Source organism: Eubalaena glacialis, chromosome 14 (genome assembly GCF_028564815.1).
Source record: "Eubalaena glacialis isolate mEubGla1 chromosome 14, mEubGla1.1.hap2.+ XY, whole genome shotgun sequence".
In the NCBI taxonomy this organism is placed as follows: Eukaryota; Metazoa; Chordata; class Mammalia; order Artiodactyla; family Balaenidae; genus Eubalaena; species Eubalaena glacialis.
In genome coordinates, this window is record NC_083729.1 from 20699112 (window position 1) to 20719841 (window position 20730).

General features: G+C 36.6%; 1 protein-coding gene and 1 non-coding gene across 2 annotated transcripts in view; both read left to right on the top strand.

Moving 5' to 3' along the window:
• RAB10 (RAB10, member RAS oncogene family) overlaps nt 1–20730 on the top strand; it is an 82831-nt gene that overhangs the window by 56703 nt on the left and 5398 nt on the right. Inside the window, exons 3-5 of the mRNA XM_061211051.1 lie at nt 14419–14557; nt 18595–18684; nt 19036–19137. Of these exons, the coding sequence (XP_061067034.1) occupies nt 14419–14557; nt 18595–18684; nt 19036–19137 (331 nt within the window). The remainder of the gene's footprint in view (nt 1–14418; nt 14558–18594; nt 18685–19035; nt 19138–20730) is intronic.
• TRNAR-UCU (transfer RNA arginine (anticodon UCU)) lies at nt 15307–15379 on the top strand. Its single transcript has one exon. It is a non-coding gene; the product is annotated as a tRNA-Arg (tRNA).

Genomic DNA, 20730 nt, shown 5'->3' on the forward strand with positions numbered 1-20730 from the left:
CTCCCTCTTGCGAGAGCACCAGAATCACAACTGGCTGCTGGACAATCATCGACAGGAAGACACTGGACTTCACCAAGGAGGATGCCCCACGTCCAAGGACAGAGGAGAAGCCACAGTGAGACGGTAGGAGGGGCGCAATCAGAGTAAAATCAAATCCCATAACTGCTGGGTGGGTGACTCACAGACTGGCGAGCACTTATACCACAGAAGTCCACCCACTGGAGTGAACGTTCTGAGCCCCACGTCAGGCTTCCCAACCTGGGGGTCCGGCAACGGGAGGAGGAATTCATAGAGAATCAGACTTTGAAGCCTAGTGGGAATTGATTGCAGGACTTCGACAGGACTGGGGGAAACAGAGACCCCACTCTTGGAGGGCGCACACAAAATAGTTTGTGCATCGGGACCCAGGGGAAGGAGCAGTGACCCTGGGGGAGACTGAACCAGACATACCTGCTGGTGTTGGGGGGTCTCCTGCAGAGGCGGGGGCTGGCTCTGTTTCACCGTGGGGACAAGGACACTGGCAGCGGAGGTTCTGGGAAGTACTCCTTGGCGTGAGCCCTCCCAGAGTCTGCCATTAGCCCCACCAAAGAGCCCGGGTAGGCTCCAGTGTTGGGTTGCCTCAGGCAAAACAACCAACAGGGAGGGAACCCAGCCCCACCCATCAACAGTCAAGTGGATTAAAGTTTTACGGAGCTCTGACTGCCACAGCAACAGTCAGCTCTACCCACCTCCAGAGCCTCCCATCAGGCCTCTTAGATAGCCTCAACCACCAGAGGGCAGACAGCAGAAGCAAGAAAAACTACAGTCCTGCAGCCTGTGGAACAGAAACCACATTTACAGAAAGATAGACAAGATGAAAAGGCAGAGGGCTATATACCAGATGAAGGAACAAGAAAAAACCCCAGAAAAACAACTAAATGAAGTGGAGATAGGCAACCTTCCAGAAAAAGAATTCAGAATAATGATAGTGAAGATGATCCAGGACCTTGGAATAAGAATGGAGGCAAAGATTGAGAAGATGCAAGAAATGATTAACAAAGACCTAGAAGAATTAAAGAACAAACAAACAGAGATGACCAATACAATAACTGAAATGAAAACTACACTAGAAGGAATCAGTAGTAGAATAACTGAGGCAGAAGAACAGATAAGTGACCTGGAAGACAGAATGGTGGAATTCACTGCTGCGGAACAGAGTAAAGAAAAAAGAATGAAAAGAAATGAAGATAGCCTGAGAGACCTCTGGGACAACATTAAACGCAGCAACATTCGCATTATAGGGGTCCCAGAAGGAGAAGAGAGAGAGAAAGGACCAGAGAAAATATTTGAAGAGATTATAGTCGAAAACTTCCCTAACATGGGAAAGGAAATAGCCACCCAAGTCCAGGAAGCGCAGAGAGTCCCATACAGGATAAACCCAAGGAGAAGCACGCCAAGACAAATAGTAATCAAAGTGGCAAAAATTAAAGACAAAGAAAAATTATTGAAAGCAGCAAGGGAAAAACGACAAATAACATACAAGGGAACTCCCATAAGGTTAACAGCTGATTTCTCAGCAGAAACTCTACAAGCCAGAAGGGAGTGGCATGATATACTTAAAGTGATGAAAGGGAAGAACCTACAACCAAGATTACTCTACCCGGCAAGGATCTCATTTAGATTTGATGGAGAAATCAAAAGCTTTACAGACAAGCAAAAGCTAAGAGAATTCAGCACCACCAAACCAGCTCTACAACAAATGTTCAAGGAACTTCTCTAAGTGGGAAACACAAGAGAAGAAAAGGACCTACAAAAACAAACCCAAAACAATTAAGAAAATGGTCATAGGAACATACATATCGATAATTACCTTAAATGTGAATGGATTAAATGCTCCAGCCAAAAGACACAGGCTTGCTGAATGGATACAAAAACAAGACCCATATATATGTTGTCTACAAGAGACCCACTTTAGACCTAGGGACACATACAGACTGAAAGTGAGGGGATGGAAAAAGATATTCCATGCAAATGGAAATCAAAAGAAAGCTGGAGTAGCTATACTCATATCAGATAAAATAGAGTTTAAAATAAAGAATGTTACAAGAGACAAGGAAGGACACTACATAATGATCAAGGGATCAATCCAAGAAGAAGATATAACAATTATAAATATATATGCATCCAACATAGGAGCACCTCATTACATAAGGCAACTGCTAACAGCTATAAAAGAGGAAATTGACGGTAACACAATAATAGTGGGGGACTTTAACACCTCACTTACACCAATGGACAGATCATCCAAAATGAAAATAAATAAGGAAACAGAAGCTTTAAATGACACAATAGACCAGATAGATTTAATTGATATTTATAGGACATTCCATCCAAAAACAGCAGATTACACATTCTTCTCAAGTGCGCACGGAACATTCTCCAGGATAGATCACATCTTGGGTCACAAATCAAGCCTCAGTAAATTCAAGAAAATTGAAATCATATCAAGCATCTTTTCTGACCACAACGCTATGAGATTAGAAATGAATTACAGGGGAAAAAACGTAAAAAACACAAACACATGGAGGCTAAACAATACGTTACTAAATAACCAAGAGATCACTGAAGAAATCAAAGAGGAAATCAAAAAATACCTAGAGACAAATGACAATGAAAACACGACAACCCAAAACCTATGGGATGCAGCAAAAGCAGTTCTAAGAGGGAAGTTTATAGCTATACAAGCCTACCTAAAGAAACAAGAAAAATCTCAAGTAAACAATCTAACCTTACACCTAAAGAAACTAGAGAAAGAAGAACAAACAAAACCCAAAGTTAGCAGAAGGAAAGAAATCATAAAGATCAGAGGAGAAATAAATGAAATAGAAACAAAGAAAACAATAGCAAAGATCAATAAAACTAAAAGCTGGTTCTTTGAGAAGATAAACAAAATTGATAAGCCATTAGCCAGACTCATCAAGAAAAAGAGGGAGAGGACTCAAATCAATAAAATCAGAAATGAAAAAGGAGAAGTTACAACAGACACCACAGAAATACAAAGCATCTTAAGAGACTACTACAAGCAACTTTATGCCAATAAAATGGACAACCTGGAAGAAATGGACGAATTCTTAGAAAGGTATAACCTTCCAAGACTGAACCAGGAAGAAGCAGAAAATATGAACAGACCAATCACAAGTAATGAAATTGAAACTGTGATTAAAAATCTTCCAACAAACAAAAGTCCAGGACCAGATGGCTTCAGAGGTGAATTCTATCAAACATTTAGAGAAGAGCTAACACCCATCCTTCTCAGACTCTTGCAAAAAATTGCAGAGGAAGGAACACTCCCAAACTCATTCTATGAGGCCACCATCACCCTGATACCAAAACCAGACAAAGACACTACAAAAAAAGAAAATTACAGACCAATATCACTGATGAATATAGATGCAAAAATCCTCAACAAAATACTAGCAAACAGAATCCAACAACACATTAAAAGGATCATACACCACGATCAAGTGGGATTTATCCCAGGGATGCAAGGATTCTTCAATATACGCAAATCAATCAATGTGATACACCATATTAACAAATTGAAGAATAAAAACCATATGATCATCTCAATAGATGCAGAAAAAGCTTTTGACAAAATTCAACACCCATTTATGATAAAAACTCTCCAGAAAGTAGGCATAGAGGGAACCTACCTCAACATAATAAAGGCCATATATGACAAACCCACAGCAAACATCATTCTCAATGGTGAAAAACTGAAAGCATTTCCTCTAAGATCAGGAACAAGACAAGGATGTCCACTCTCACCACTATTATTCAACATAGTTTTGGAAGTCCTAGCCACGGCAATCAGAGAAGAAAAAGAAATAAAAGGAATACAAATTGGAAAAGAAGAAGTAAAACTGTCACTGTTTGCAGATGACATGATACTATACATAGAGAATCCTAAAACTGCCACCAGAAAACTGCTAGAGCTAATTAATGAATATGGTAAAGTTGCAGGATACAAAATTAATGCACAGAAATCTCTTGCATTCCTATACACTAATGATGAAAAATCTGAAAGAGAAATTATGGAAACACTCCCATTTACCATTGCAACAAAAAGAATAAAATACCTAGGAATAAACCTACCTAGGGAGACAAAAGACCTGTATGCAGAAAACTATAAGACACTGATGAAAGAAATTAAAGATGATACCAACAGATGGAGAGAGATACCATGGTCTTGGATTGGAAGAATCAACATTGTGAAAATGACTATACTACCCAAAGCAATCTACAGATTCAATGCAATCCCTATCAAATTACCAATGGCATTTTTTACGGAGCTAGAACAAATCATCTTAAAATTTGTATGGAGACACAAAAGACCCCGAATAGCCAAAGCAATCTTGAGGGAAAAAAACGGAGCTGGAGGAATCAGACTCCCTGACTTCAGACTATACTACAAAGCTACAGTAATCAAGACAATATGGTACTGGCACAAAAACAGAAACATAGATCAATGGAACAAGATAGAAAGCCCAGAGATAAACCCACGCACCTATGGTCAACTAATCTATGACAAAGGAGGCAAAGATATACAATGGAGAAAAGACAGTCTCTTCAATAAGTGGTGCTGGGAAAACTGGACAGCTACATGTAAAAGAATGAAATTAGAATACTCCCTAACACCATACACAAAAATAAACTCAAAATGGATTAGAGACCTAAATGTAAGACTGGACACTATAAAACTCTTAGAGGAAAACATAGGAAGAACACTCTTTGACATAAATCACAGCAAGATCTTTTTTGATCCACCTCCTAGAGTAATGGAAATAAAAACAAAAATAAACAAATGGGACCTAATGAAACTTCAAAGTTTTTGCACAGCAAAGGAAACCATAAACAAGACGAAAAGACAACCCTCAGAATGGGAGAAACTATTTGCAAACGAATCAACGGACAAAGGATTAATCTCCAAAATATATAAACAGCTCATTCAGCTCAATATTAAAGAAACAAACACCCCAATCCAAAAATGGGCAGAAGACCTAAATAGACATTTCTCCAAAGAAGACATACAGACGGCCACGAAGCACATGAAAAGATGCTCAACATCACTAATTATTAGAGAAATGCAAATCAAAACTACAATGAGGTATCACCTCACACCAGTTAGAACGGGCATCATCAGAAAATCTACAAACAACAAATGCTGGAGAGGGTGTGGAGAAAAGGGAACCCTCTTGCACTGTTGGTGGGAATGTAAATTGATACAGCCACTATGGAGAACAATATGGAGGTTCCTTAAAAAACTAAAAATAGAATTACCATATGACCCAGCAATCCCACTACTGGGCATATACCCAGAGAAAACCATAATTCAAAAAGACACATGCACCCCAATGTTCACTGCAGCACTATTTACAATAGCCAGGTCATGGAAGCAACCTAAATGCCCATCAACAGACGAATGAATAAAGAAGAAGTGGTACATATATACAATGGAATATTACTCAGCCATAAAAAGGAACGAAATTGAGTCATTTGTTGAGACGTGGATGGATCTAGAGACTGTCATACAGAGTGAAGTAAGTCAGAAAGAGAAAAACAAATATCGTATATTAACGCATGTATGTGGAACCTAGAAAAATGGTACAGATGAGCCGGTTTGCAGGGCAGAAGTTGAGACACAGATGTAGAGAACAGACATATGGACACCAAGGGGGGAAAACTGCGGTGGAGTGGGGATGGTGGTGTGCTGAATTGGGCGATTGGGATTGACATGTATACACTGATGTGCATAAAATTGATGACTAATAAGAACCTGCAGTATAAACAAACAAAGAAAACAACTAATACTAAACTTTCATTGGGTTATTTGTATGGAAATATGTTAATATAAATGTTTCAGACATTACATGAAATTTCTAAAAATCTTATATGTTCTGGTATAATGTTATAAGTCATAATCCTAGTTATTACTTTAAAATGTGTATCTTAGAAATAACTAATTTTCTTGTCAACTGCATTATTATGAACTTTCATCAAATCTTTAACCGTGGTCATTTTTAAGTCTTTTGTCATTTACAGACAGTTCTGGGTGTACTCTGATGCTTTTGTAAATATGTTCCTATAAAAGGGTTTCATCTTCAGGAAATTCATGGAAAAGACTCTGACAAGTACAGGTTTCTGGTACCGGACTGTACTGCTGAACTGAATGAATAAGCATTTTCAGAACTCTAATGAAAAACTGATGAGCTCATAAAAGTGCTAACATAAGATCAAGATGAAAAAAAAAAATTAATTACATGGGACTGAGTGAACTGATGAGGATGAGTATAATTTTTGTGACTTTCTGTTTGAATTTAAAAAAAGAAAAAATCCCACAAGGACTCAGAGGCAAAGAATATACAAATCAATTTTCACTGCAAAGTAAAGGAGCTGTTACAGTGGAGGATTACTGGAATGAATGTCAATATTATGACATAGTATGAGTGTGTTTCATGTTTGGTAATTGCAATCATTGTTGCTTTTGTTGTGGTCATCCATGTACAATGCTTGGTGTCAGTCTATTTATCTCTTGTAAAAATAAAATACAGTGTGTGTGCGTGAAAAAAAAAAAAAAAGAAGGAAGAGGGGGTGTAAGAAGTTTTGGGAGATGGAGGAGACAAAAATCAAAGAACAGATGGAGTAGTATGCCATCAATCAAAACAAAAACTCTGATTTTGTTTTGAAATCATGATTACTTTTTCAGAAGGACCATTAATATTTCAATATCTTTTATATCAGTATTTCATAACTAAGCAGCATAATAATATAAAAATAAAATTTCCTCTCCAGGTGCCATTGATTTAGATTTAGCTAGGTAGTTTCTTTGCAGTGTGTTTTTTCTTGGTGGAGAATTTAGTCATAGATTTGACACTGAAGTGTGTATATAATTTGCTAATTGTGTAGTGTGAATGAATGGGGATGTGAGCCATATAAATACCTGGGTGTAACAGTGTTCCAAGAATGTTAGACAGTGTTGGGGGTGGTATTCATAGCAGAATGCTGTGGAAGATTTTTTCCCTAAATTGTTATTACTTATGATAAAAATTGAAATGCAAGTTTTCTATCCGTCCTACATTATAGCTGTTAGACACTACTGGAAGCCCGGTCCTGTATGTTCTTTGTCTTGGATAAGTACATTTTTAGCCTGGATTTTAGGTAGGAAACTTTAACCCCTCTCTAATGGGATAGAATTATTAGTTAATTTATACTTCTTTTTGCAATTTACAAAAGAACTAAACTATTTCTACTGTGATAGGACAAATTTGTATTGTTTTTTCATGAAAACATTTATAATACATCTGTTTTAAGGCAACTTGTAATTAAATAGATTAATAAAAGATAAAATAAGAATTTGGAATTGAGAAAAATGGAAAATGTAAATATACTGTCTCTAAAGGACAACTCATTTGCTATGCTTAATTTGTAAAATTTACCTATAAACTTCTTGGCGTCCAACACAAAAAGGGCAGGGAGGGAGGGCTACCAACAAAAAAAGTAAGTTATTCTTTTCAGAAATAACGTAAAAAAGCAGGAAAGAACAGGTCATAACTAATACACAATAAGTTTTCATAAAGCTATTTGTAATGATTCTAATTTGTTGACATAATATTGAGATAATGGAGATAAAATTGTGGTCTAAGAAGGTATATAAATACATAAATACAAATGCATACATGTGCGTGTGTGTGTGTATGTGGCCTCTTAGTAGTCTAACCTAATTTAAGGATGCAGCATAGAAAAATTGATAGCAAGTCTATTAGATGGTTTTTCTTAAATGTCATTTTTTGGGATAGGTATTACATTACCTCCTAACTCTGCTTTTGCACACACACCCATTTTTAACACAGTAGACAGAACATTTTTTTTTTAAACCTAGATTAAGTTATTCCTTTTCGTAAAACCCTCCAATAGACTTCCCATCTCACTCAGAGGAAAAGCTGCGATGCTTGCCGAGGCCTATAAGATCCTACACGATCTGCACTGCCGCCCCACCACCTCTCTGATCTCCTACTAGTCTGGCTTCACTCCTTCCATTCCAGTCACATTGATCTCCTTTCTGTTCCTCAACCATGCCTCAGGACCTTTGCACTTGTTCTTTCCCCTTCTTGGAATACCGTTGCTCCCACGTATTTGTATGGCTCACTTTCTTATTCCCTTCACTTCCTCTACCCTGTTTAAAATTTCACTTGCTTGCACCATCCCCAGCATCAGCTCCTAGTCTCTTTACTTTTTGTCTTCTTGGCACTTTTCACCCTCTGAAGAAGTGTAATTCCAGAAATTAGTATGACAGGGCTGAGATTCTCTTAAGAAAATTGAAAAGTCCAGCCAAATCTTTAACTTGGCTAAATAAAAAAACATATTATATTACTTTTATACAGAAATAGGCTTCAGGCAAAGCCAGGGTTTTCCTTGTGAAGCAATTTTGATTATAGCTTAAACACACACAACTATTAACTTGAGAGAGCTCTGAATACCATAGACATAGAGCATCTCTATAGAGATGGTTTTGACTTAGGACATTTTAAAAGCACGATTAAATTTTGGGTCACATATAATGATATTATTACATGTTTGCATATTTTTATACTATAGATTCTTTGGGGTTATCTATAATAAATACAAATTAATTATAAAATTTTACTTTAGTTATCCCTACTACTTTGTAAAAAAAAACCCCAAAGATTCAGGGAGGTTAAATACCTTCAGGGTCACTCAGCTGGAAGGATTGGAACCTGACGATAAAGTTGGATCTGACTCCAGACCCATGTTCTGTGTGTGTTCTTGCATAATGCCTAGCACATGGTAGACCCTCAGTATATATTTGAATTGATGGATAAATGGATAGGTGTCAGATATATGAACATGTAATGTACACTGTGATTAAATGTAAGGAATATTAATGTATTGGTAGTTCTTTTATATTCCTTGCTACTTATATTTTTAGACATATAAGCACTATTTTTAAAACTGTACGTTTTTAAGGGTCACGTAACTAAATTGGAATGCCTTGATTCTAAAATATAATAAAGGACTGCTAGGTAAGATTCTGAAATACTGACTCATTAACAAACATTTGAGTGTTTATTCACCATGTAGATACTGTGGATTCTGCAGTGAACAAGACTGACAAATCTCTGATGAAACCTACATTTTAGAGGACATGGGAGACAGTAAATAAATCTGTAATAAGTGCTTTGCAGAGAAGTAAAGCAAGGAGATGGAATGGAGAGAGACTGGATGACTATTTAAATTGGATGGGCAGAGAAGGCTTCTGATAAGGTGATGGTTAAAATGCAAAGATGAGGTGCCAACCATGTACAGGACTGTGGGCACAGCTAGTACAGAAGCTCTCTGGTGAGACCAAGATTGTGAATTTGGAGACATGAAAAAAATGTGGTTCTAGCTGTCAGGGAAAAGAGTGCCTCAAAATTTGGGGGGGCTGGTGAAAAGTACAAATCCTGTAATACTTTGTAAACTTCAGGGTAAGGATTTTGGGATTGGCTCTGGTTATAATGAATTGCCATTGGAATTTTTAGTTTGTTTTTTTAAGCCTAGTCATGTTTTCCGTTTGTTTACTTGTTTTGTAATGGCTTTATTGAGACATAATTCACATACCTTATAATTCACCCACTTAAAGTGTACAGTTAAATAGTTTTTTAGTATATTTGCAAGGTATATTCACCATGATCACAATTTTAGAACATTTTTATACTTCTGGAAAGAAACCCGTACCCTTTAGCAGCCTCTTTCCATCCTGCCCAAACCCTTCATCCAGGGTAACCACTAACCTACTTTCTGTCTCTGTAGATTTTCCTATTCTGGATATTTCATAGAAGTGGAATTACATTACAATATGTGATCTTTTGTGTCTGATTTCTTTCACTGAACGTAATGTTATCAGGGTTCACCCATGTTGTAGCATATATCAGTACTTCGTTCCTTTTTATGGCTGAATAATATTCCATTGTATGGATATACTACATTTTATTTACCCATTCATTAGTTGATGAACATTTAGGTTGTTTCTACTTTTTTTTTTTTTTTTTAAATTATTTATTTATTTATTTTTGGATGTGTTGGGTCTTAGTTTCTGTGCAAGGGCTTTCTCCAGTTGCGGCGAGCGGGGGCCATTCTTCATCGCGGTGCGCGGGCCTCTCACTGTCGCGGCCTCTCCCGTTGCGGAGCACAGGCTCCAGACGCGCAGGCTCAGTAGTTGTGGCTCACGGGCCTAGCCGCTCCGCGGCATGTGGGATCTTCCCGGACCGGGGCACGAACCCGTGTCCCCTGCATTGGCAGGCGGATTTCTAACCACTGCGCCACCAGGGAAGCCCAGTTTGTACTTTTTGACTGTTATGAATAATGTTGTTATGAACATTCTTTTATAAGTTTTTGGGTGGGCATATGTTTTCATTTCTCTTGGTAATATACCTAGGAGTGGAATTGCTGGATCATTTGGTAGCTGTATGTTTAACATTTTGAGGAACTGCCAGACTGTTTTCCAAAGTGGTTGCATCATTTTGCATTCCCACCAGCGTTAGAGGGTTCCAATTTATCTACATGCTCACCAACATGCGTTATTGTTTGGTTTTTTGATTATACCCATCCTAGTGCCTGTGAAGGGGTTTTAATTTGCAACTTCCTAATGATGTTGAATATCCTTTCATGTGCTTATTGGGCATTTGTGTATCTTCTTTGGATAAAAATCATTTATCCTTTATTGTTGAGTTGTAAGAGTTCTTTATATATTCTGCATGTACAAGTTCCTTATCAATATATGATCTACAAATATTTTCTTCCATTTTGCAGGTTTTCTTTCCACTTTCTTGACGGTGTCCATTGAAGCATAAAACTTTTTAATTTTGATGAAGTCCAGTTTATTTATTTTTTCCATTGCTTGTGATTTTGGTACAGCATGTTTAAGAAACAGTTGCCAAATCTAAAATCATGAAGATGTTCTCCTATGTTTTCTTGTAAGAGTATTATAGTTTTAGCTCTTAACATTTAGGTCTTAGATCTGTTTCGCATTAATTTTTATATAGGGTATGGGGTGGGGTCCAACCTCATTTTTTTGCATAAAGATAGCCAGTTGTTTCAGCTCCATTTTTTCCCCATTGAAGCTTTTGGAAATTTTAAGCAGAAAAATGATATGATCACACATATATTTAAAGATCACTCTGCTATTGTGTAGAGAATGTCAGCTCCTACTTCTCTAAATGTTAGAATGCCAACAAAAGATACTGAGAATTGAGCAGAAACATGGTTTCTGAAAAGTCATGAGAATAAAATGTTTCAAGAGAAGGTGGTCAACTGTGTAGAATCCTACTGAATGATTACTGTATATGTAAGGGAACTAAATACTGGATTTGGCCATCAGACTTTTTGAACAAGAACAGTCTTGGTAGAGTAGTAGTAATAGCAGTTGGATTAGAATTGGTTGAGGAATGAATTTGGAGAGACAGAAACTAGAGATAACTATTTAAAGAAGATTGCCAGGAAGATTTTTTTTGTCAGTGTAGACAAGCTTGTCCTAAAATGTGTATGAAAAGGCTAGAATAGCTAAAACAACTCTGACAGAAAAAGAAGTGAGAGGAATCAGTCTCCCTGATTTTAAGAATTTATTTAGCTAAAGTAATCAAGACAGTACAGTATTGGGGGAGGCACAGATACACAGATCATTGTAACAGAATAAAAAACCCAGAAATAGATTGAATCATGGCCTACTGGTTTTTGCTAAAGGTGAAAAGCAATTCAATGAAGAAAGGATATTTCCTTAACGTTTTCAACAAATGGTGCTAGAGCAGTTGGGCATCCATGAGTAAAAAGGTGAACCTCTACTCAAAATTCACACATTGTACCAAAATTAATTCAAACTGTGTCATCAGTTTAAATGTAAAATGTAAAACCATGAGACTTTGAGAAGAAAACATAGGAGAAAATCTTTGGGACGTAAGATTAGGTGAAGAGTAGATATAACACTAAACCACAATCCATAGAAGATTTTTAAAAATTAATAAATTGGATTTCAACAAAATTAAAAATATTTGCTCTACAAAAGACCCTGTCAAAAGAATGAAAAAACTAGTTACAGACTTGGAGAAAATATTCCCAAACCACATAACCTGACAAAGGACTTACATGTAAAAAGAACTCTCGACACTCAATAGTTTAAAAAAAAAAGGGGTGGGGGGGAGCCATCCAATTAGAAAATAGGCAAAAGAGGGAATTCCCTGGCGGTCCACTGGTTAGGACTCTGTGCTTCCACTGCAGGGGACACGGGTTTGATCCCTGGTTGGGGAACTAGGATCCTGCATGCTGCACTGTGCAGCTAAAAAAAAAAGAGAAAGAAAATAGGCAAAAGACACAAATAGACATTTCACCAGAGAGGATATATGGATTGCAGATAACTACATGAAAAAGTGTATAACATCATTAGCCATAGAGAAATACAAATTAAAATGATGAGATATCACTGCATGGCCTATTAGTACAACTAAAATAAAATATAGTGAGAACACCAAATGCTGATGAGGATGCAAAGAAACTGGGTCTCTCATACATTGCTAGTGGGAATGTGTTAAAGTAGTATAGCCACTCTAGAAAAGTCTGGCAGTTTCTTATAAAGTTAAACATATACTTACCATCTGACTCAGCAATAACATTCCTGGGTGTTCATCCCAGAGAAATGAAAACTTATGTACACACAAGCTTGTACACGAATGTTCATAGCAACTTTATTTGTAATAGCCAAAAACTAAAAACAACCCAAATATCCTTACACGGGTGAGTGATTAAACAAACTGTGATGAGTCCATTCAGTGGAATACTACCCAGCAATAAAATGAAACAGACTAGTATTACGTGCAACAACTTGGGTAAATCTCAAGGGCATTATGCTGGAAAAAGTGAAAACAACCGTTTCAAAAGGTTGCATTATGCATGATTCCATTTATATAACATTCTGGAAATGGCAAAAGTAGAGAAATGGAAAACAGACTATTAGCCAGGGTGTAGGGACTATAGGAGGTAGAGGAATGAGTGATACAACAGTTTTCTGCCTTCTTTGTGGCAGTGACTACACAAATCTATACATGTGATAAAATTGCAGAGAACAGTACTCTAATAATGTCTGTAGATTGTACCAGTGTCAATTTCTTTTTGTACTATGATGTAAGATGTTACCATTGGGAAAAACTGGGTAAAGGGTACACAGGACTTCTTTGTACTGTTTTCAAAATTTCCTGTGAGGCTATAGTTATTTTAAAACAAAAGTTTTAAAAAGAAGTTTCCTGGGAAGGGGAACAGAGAAATGCAGTGTTAGTTGGAGGGATGTGGGGTTGAGAGTGGGGTTTTTGGTTTGTTTGAATTTTGTTTTTTTTTAGAAAAGATAGGGGAGGGACTTCCCTGGTGGTGCAGTGGTTAAGAATCCGCCTGCCAATGCAGGGGACTCGAGTATGAGCTCTGGTCCGGGAAGATCCCGCATGCTGCGGAGCAACTGGGCCCGTGCGCCACAATTACTGAGCCTGTGTTCTAGAGCCCGCGAGCCACAACTACTGAGCCCGTGTGCCACAGCTGCTGAAGCCCACACGCCTAGAGCCCGTGCTCTACAACAAGAGAAGCCACCGCAATGAGAAGCCCCCACACCACAACAAAGCGTAGCCCCCGCTCGCCGCAACTAGAGAAAGCCCACGCACAGCAACAAAGACCCAACGCAGCCAAAAATAAATAAATTTTAAAAAAAAAAGGGGGGAGACTTAAACATGTACATAAGCTAATTATAATGATCCATAAAAAGAAACCAGTGATGCAAATGAGGGAAAAATTACAGGAGCAAAATATCTTAAATCTTTGGCTTGAAAGCATTGAAAAATACTACTATTTACGTATTTCTGTCCTGTTATTTATAAATGAGGTTATCTTTACAACTTTTTGTAAATGATTCTAAAGATAAATGTGGCTATACAATGGTATAGTCCTTTAATGTTCTAAAAATTCCACAAGCTTTTGTATTACATTATGGAACTAGATCACTAAATAAATGGAATTCCAAGAGTTTTTATCACACTTGCTGGTATTCGTCTTTAAATAACTTTAAAAAGAATTTTATGTCACTTTGTACTGTTTTCCCTTTCAGATTTTCATCCAGTATTGGTAGGTTGTTAATTTCCTTAGACTAGAAAGTATTTGCACATATATATGTTTACGAATAACCTTAATTGTTTACTATTTAAGAATTAAATGATTGGTGGTTCTATTTTGTTTTGTGTCATATAGTGGATTTTAATCTCTATTTTACCAAACTGTTCTACTGTTTTGCCCTTTATCTAGAACTTAGTAATATCAAAATGCTCAGTGCAAATTATTGGCTGTTTATTTCAGGGATACGGCAGGCCAGGAGCGATTTCACACCATCACAACCTCCTACTACAGAGGAGCAATGGGTATCATGCTAGTATATGACATCACCAATGGTAAAAGTTTTGAAAACATCAGCAAATGGCTTAGAAACATAGATGAGGTAAGACCTAGAAATAGTGTAAACCCTACATAAACACACATTTGTGTGCTTGGTTAAGAAGAATAAATATTCCAGTTGATCTTATAGTGTTTGCTATCATTACTATTGAATATTTCTACTTGTTTATAGGGTAATGTTATTTTTTGCCTACCTTTTTCTTAAAATTTTGGGCAGATCTGTTTTGAACCCCATCCAAGGCAATTACCAGATTACCCAGAAACTCTATACAGCCATCTTGTAAGATGGCCCCAAACAGAAGCTACCAGTGGTTTTACACACCTGTCTAAATGAATTCTTTTTTGGGGAATTTTTATTGAATGAATGAATTACATTTTCAATAGTAATTTTAAAAACGTATTTTTGGGAATTCCCTGGCGGTCCATGGGTTAGGACTTGACACTTTCACTGCTGTGGCCCAGGTTCAATCCCTGATCAGGGAACTAAGATCCCACAAGCCGTGTGGCATGCCAAAAATAAATAATAAATAAATAAAAACGTATTTTTAACTTATGGAAATACCGTATCACTTCTAGACATTTTGAAAGATACAGAGTACTAATACAGTAAAATGCTAACCAAGAAAATAGTGCCATATCATTGCACGTGAAGATGTCAGTTTTTATAAGGTAGTGTGTCAAAGCATATCTGTTTCTGTGCTGCAGCATAGGTAGCTTCTTATTGGAATTATTTTTCATGTCTTATTGCTACCTTCTATGCTTTGAATTTCATTAAGACTAACTCTTGGGAATTCCCTGGCGGTCCAGTGGTTAGGACTCTGCACTTCTACTGCAAGGGGCCCAGGTTAGATCCCTGGTCGGGGAACTAAGATCCCGCAAGCTGTGTGGCACAGCCAAAAATAAAAAACCTCTTTAAAGCCAACTTTTGGCTGGAAACACAAAGACCAAGTCTTAAGCCAGTATTAGACCCAAGATAATAATATCTTCAATGGTAGCAATCCTAAGGGCTTATTACTAACTTTTCCGTTGCTACAAGAAGTCTGTTAGTATTTAATAATCTATTAATGACACAGATTTTGAAACCAAAAACAAAGCCTCCATTTTAAAATTTCCTTATCCTTTATTTTATTGTTCGGCCAAGTAGCATGTGTAATAAGAGCAATTTATATAGAGAGACTATGCAATGTTCCAGCAGCAACCGATTTTCCAATTCTGTGACATCAACTGGATGTCCTACAATTCAATCCTGTTCTGACACTAACTACTCAGTCTTAGTGTCAGACTCCACAGGTTTAAGGACTCAATCCCACAAGACTGCTCTTCCTTCAAATGCAAGTCCTGGGTCCCCCAGGCTACCTGCACTTCTGTGTGACTTGGCTACAAATTTGGAGGTTCCCATGACCCATTTTGGGGTTCAGTAATTTGCTAAAATGACTCACGGAACTCAGGAAAGAGCCATACTTACAATTGTATTATAAAGGACACAACTCTGGAACTGCTAAATGGAAGAGATGCATAGACAGTGTATGGGGGTTGGAGAATGCAGAGCTTCTAGGCTGTCTCTGGACATGTAACCCTCTTGGCACCTTGATGTGTTCACCCAGAAGATACCCTAACTTCATTGTTTCCAAGTTTTAATGGGGGCCTCGTTACATAGTCATGATAATTAAATCATTGACCTCTGGTGATTGACCCTAATCTCTAGCCCCCTTCACCTCATGGCGGGTGGGGGTTAAAAGTCTCAACCCTCAGTGTTTGGTTCCTCTGGTGACCAGCCTCCATTGTGAAACTCTGTAGAGGCCCTGGCGAGAGTCCTTTATTAGCATAAATATAGGTAAACAGAAAGAGGCTTGTTATGAATAACAAAAGACACTCCTATCACTCAGGAAATTAGGAGCACTGTGCCAGGAATAGAAACAAAGACCAAAAATATGTTTTTTATTATACCACAGGCTCATACATTTAACTTGGTAGGCTGGATGCCTTAAGTTTCCCAGCATGAGAACTAACATACGTAAAACCCAGCCATTAAAAAAAAAAATGTTTTTCTGATATATGAGATTGACTTTGTCTAATTTTTAATGTGTTGTAGAAATTTAAACTTTAACAGCTGAATTGATCCAGCAGCATTTAAGAGAAGATTATATATCATGGTCAAGAGAAATTTACCTAGGAATGCAACATATGAAATAATGTAATACACCATATTAATAAAAGACAAAAACCATATGATCTTGTCAACAGACACACACAAAAAAACCCATTTGACAAAATCTAAAAGACATCTGTGAAAATCCCACAGACAACATCATCCTTTCCCCTACAATCAAGAACATGGTTAGGATGCCTGCTCTGGCCACTACTGTTTAACATTGTACTAGAGGTTCTAGCCAGGGCATTTAGGCAAAGAAAAAAAAGAGCACCCAGATTGGAAAGTAAAACTATATTTGTAAATGGTGTGATCTTGTATATAGAAAATCCTAAGGAATCCACACACTTCCACCAAAAAATAAAACTATTAGAACTAATAAACAAGTTCAGTACAGTTGTAGGAAGCAAGATTAGTATACAAAAATCAGTTGTATTTATATACATTAGCAGCAAATAATCAAAAATTGAAATTAAGAATATAATTTTATTTATAATAGCATCAAAAAGAAAAAAATAAGAAAAATTTAACCAAAGAAGCACAAGGCTTTGAAAACCATAAAATGTTGTTAAAAGAAACTAAAGAATATCTAAATAATTGGAAAGACATCCCATGTCCATGAATTGGAAGATTCCATATTGTTAAAATGGCAGTACTACCCAAAGTGTTCTGCAGATTTAGTGAAATCCCTATCAAAATCCCAGCTGTTTCTTTTGGATAGGGGCGGGGGTTGACAGGCTGATTCTAAAATTCATATGGAAATTCAAGGTACCTAGAATAGCCAAACAGTCTTGAAATAGGCAGTGACGTTTAAGCTGAGACTTGAAGAGATGAGTAGAAGGTATCCAGATAAGGATGGGGCTGGTGGAAATAATATGATGGATTCAAATTTAAGACAAACAAGTCTCATAAATTACTTTTGGTGTCCAGAGAACATAATTGTGTTGCTGCAGGGATATTTCAGGGAAGGGTGCATTGGGCCAAAGATAGACGATTTGAGATATTTTCCCCATCCCATGGGTTGCTTTTTCATTCTGCTTATAGTGATCTTTGACACACAGAAGTTTTTAATTTTGATGAAGTACAATTTATCTGTTTTTTCTTTTTTGTTGCTTATGCTTTTGGTGTCATATCTGAGAAATCATTGCCAATTCCAAGGTCATAAAACTTTTTCCCTATGTTTTTTTCTAAGAGTTTATTTAATAGATTTAGGTCTTCTATTTAGGTCTTTGATCCAATTTTGAGTATGGTGTTGTAAGTTAAAGATCCAGCTTCATTCTTTTGCATGTTGATATCTGGTATTCCCAACACCATTTGTTGAGAAGACTGTCCTTTCCCCCATTGGATGGTCTTGGCACTCTTGTTGAAAATCATTTGATGGTGTACACAAGAGTTTATTTCGGGTATCTCTATTCTGTTCTTTTTGTCCATGTCTGTCCTTATGCCAGGAGCACACTGTTTTGATTACTGTAGCTTTGTAGTAAGTTTTGAAATCAGGAAGTAAGTGTGAATCTTCCAACTTTGTACTTCTTTTCAAGATTGTTTTGGCTATTCAGGGTCCCTTGATATTCCACATGAATTTTAGAGATGGATTTTCCTATTTGTGCAGAAGATGTCATTAGGATTTCAGTGGAGCAACATTTGTTTTTAACTGATTTTTGTGCATGGACTCCCCTAGCAATGTGACTTTTTGATACTCTAAAGGCTCTATAGAATTTTAAACTAAGGTTTCTTATAGGGTAATACACATTATCTAAAATCATGGTCCAGCTTGGATTTAGACTATGTGTAAGAAATTACAGTTTCAGATCTTTTGCATATGTCCTCTCTTGTTGAGAATGTTTCTAGAAACTAGACAGCCTCCTATAAAGTCATTTTTATTAAGCCATAATTCATGGTAGTGTGTAAATTAAAATTTTATTTCATTTTAGCATGCCAATGAAGATGTGGAAAGAATGTTACTAGGAAACAAGTGTGATATGGATGATAAAAGAGTTGTACCTAAAGGAAAAGGAGAACAGGTAAAAAGCTCTGAATGAGACTAATATGCTGCCCTTTCTTTGTGAAGATGGTGTTGCATTTGATTGTTTTTACATTAGTGGTAGTGGAGTGCACTTGAGCTATTCGCATCCTTTTAAAAATGCTATTGGAAATGATAGCTTATCATTTGAGTGAATTTTTGTTTGTTTGTTTGTTTTTTAAGGAGCTTGACCATTTGAGTCTTGACCCATTGAAATAATCTGTTCATTTTAGATAACCTAGTTGAGACTACTACCTTTAGAACAGTATTACTATTTCCTTTAGGATGCTAAAGTCATCAATTGGTAACCTATACTTGATAATTTTATGATGATATTTTGCTTCTATTTTAGATTGCAAGAGAGCATGGTATTAGATTTTTTGAGACTAGTGCAAAAGCAAATATAAACATCGAAAAGGCGTTCCTCACATTAGCTGAAGATATCCTTCGAAAGGTAAATTTCTTTTTTCTTTTTCTTTTCTTTTCTTTTTTTTTTTTTACTGCTAAGGTGCCTGGTGTCACATTTGAACATTTCATGTTTTCTAAAGTACTAGATTTACATACAGAAATTGGGTTTGGGTGGTATTGTTTCTAAACTTTTACCCATCACCAGTATATAATCCTCCAAAGTAAAGAAAGGAGCTGGAAGGAACAGGCAGCCATCTAGAAATCTCTAGGATCTAGTCAGTGGTAACAGTTGATATTCTGAGCTCCAGTACTCAGTCTCTAGCCTAATTTCATACTCCTTTTTCCAACTTTTTGTCTGGTCCATGGTGTTATGGCTCTTCTGTTTTATTTCTCTTATATATCCTTTGCATTCCCATAGATAAAAAATTTAAGATAAGAGGTGAATCTATGATGCAGTTATTGCTACAAAATCACTATTCTTCTATATAGTCATTTCTCAGACGTGCCAGTGAAGGGCATGTATATCCTATATACTGAATAAATAGAGTAAGTCTGCCCCCAAATTTCATTTACCCAATCATTTCAACCTGTAAGGTAAAAAAAAAAAAAAAAAAAAAGCTGAAAATTGATCTCGGGGAATTTTACCTCGAGGTTAGTTTCTGGGTTTAATTTGTGAATCCCAAAATTTGCCAGTACAAGCAACATGTAGCAAAATTGGGAAATCTGATTTTCATATATTTCCCTCAAATGACTAGATAAAATACACAGTTATGAATTAAGTTTATGAGTCCTGAATTCTCTATTCAGTCTTAATGGTATATTTAAACGCAAATAAAATAGAGAAAATCTGACACAATCCTGAAGGAGAAGCAAGTATTGTATGAGAGAAAATTTAATTGCTTCTAGTAACCCTTCTGTTTTTATACTTGAGATATCAGTATTTTTCCCCCAAAAAAAACCCCTCAAATTTCATACACACACACACATATAAATCTAAGCTGTAATAGAGGTGGTATTATCAAGTGTAAATCTAACGAAATTTCTGAGGAACCAAGCAACTTAATTTTTTTGAGGGGAGAGCTATCTGTTTACTGTAGTGTTCAAACTAGAAAGAACAGTTATCACTCATTGCTGTTTAGAGTAACTACAAAAGTTGTGCCTGTCCACATCTGCCGACATCCTGCATATCATGTCTGATATCTATAATGTATTGATATATTGAGTAATAAAAAGCGAGTTAGGATATAACATGTGTGGTAAATGATCTTTTAAAAATTATATATGATACCAAAAACACATGTACACATACACACACACACATTTGGTTATGCTTAGCAAATAAGGATCTGGAAGGATATATACCAGACTCTAAGTAGTGAGTACTCTAGTGTGATGGTGGGAAGGGGAAGGGGATACAGGACAGAATCACTTTTACCTCATGTACAGTTTTGTTCTGAAATTTTAACTTGCTTCTTTTTAAAGTTATAAAAACAATTAAAAAGATATTTGTACACAACTGGATATAGGTAAAAACCCATTAGAATTCCTTGAGGAAATATATTTTTATTTTAAAATATTCCTGTAAGAAACAAAAATTAAAGTAGAACAGAAAAATACTAGGTAGACTACAAAAAAACAT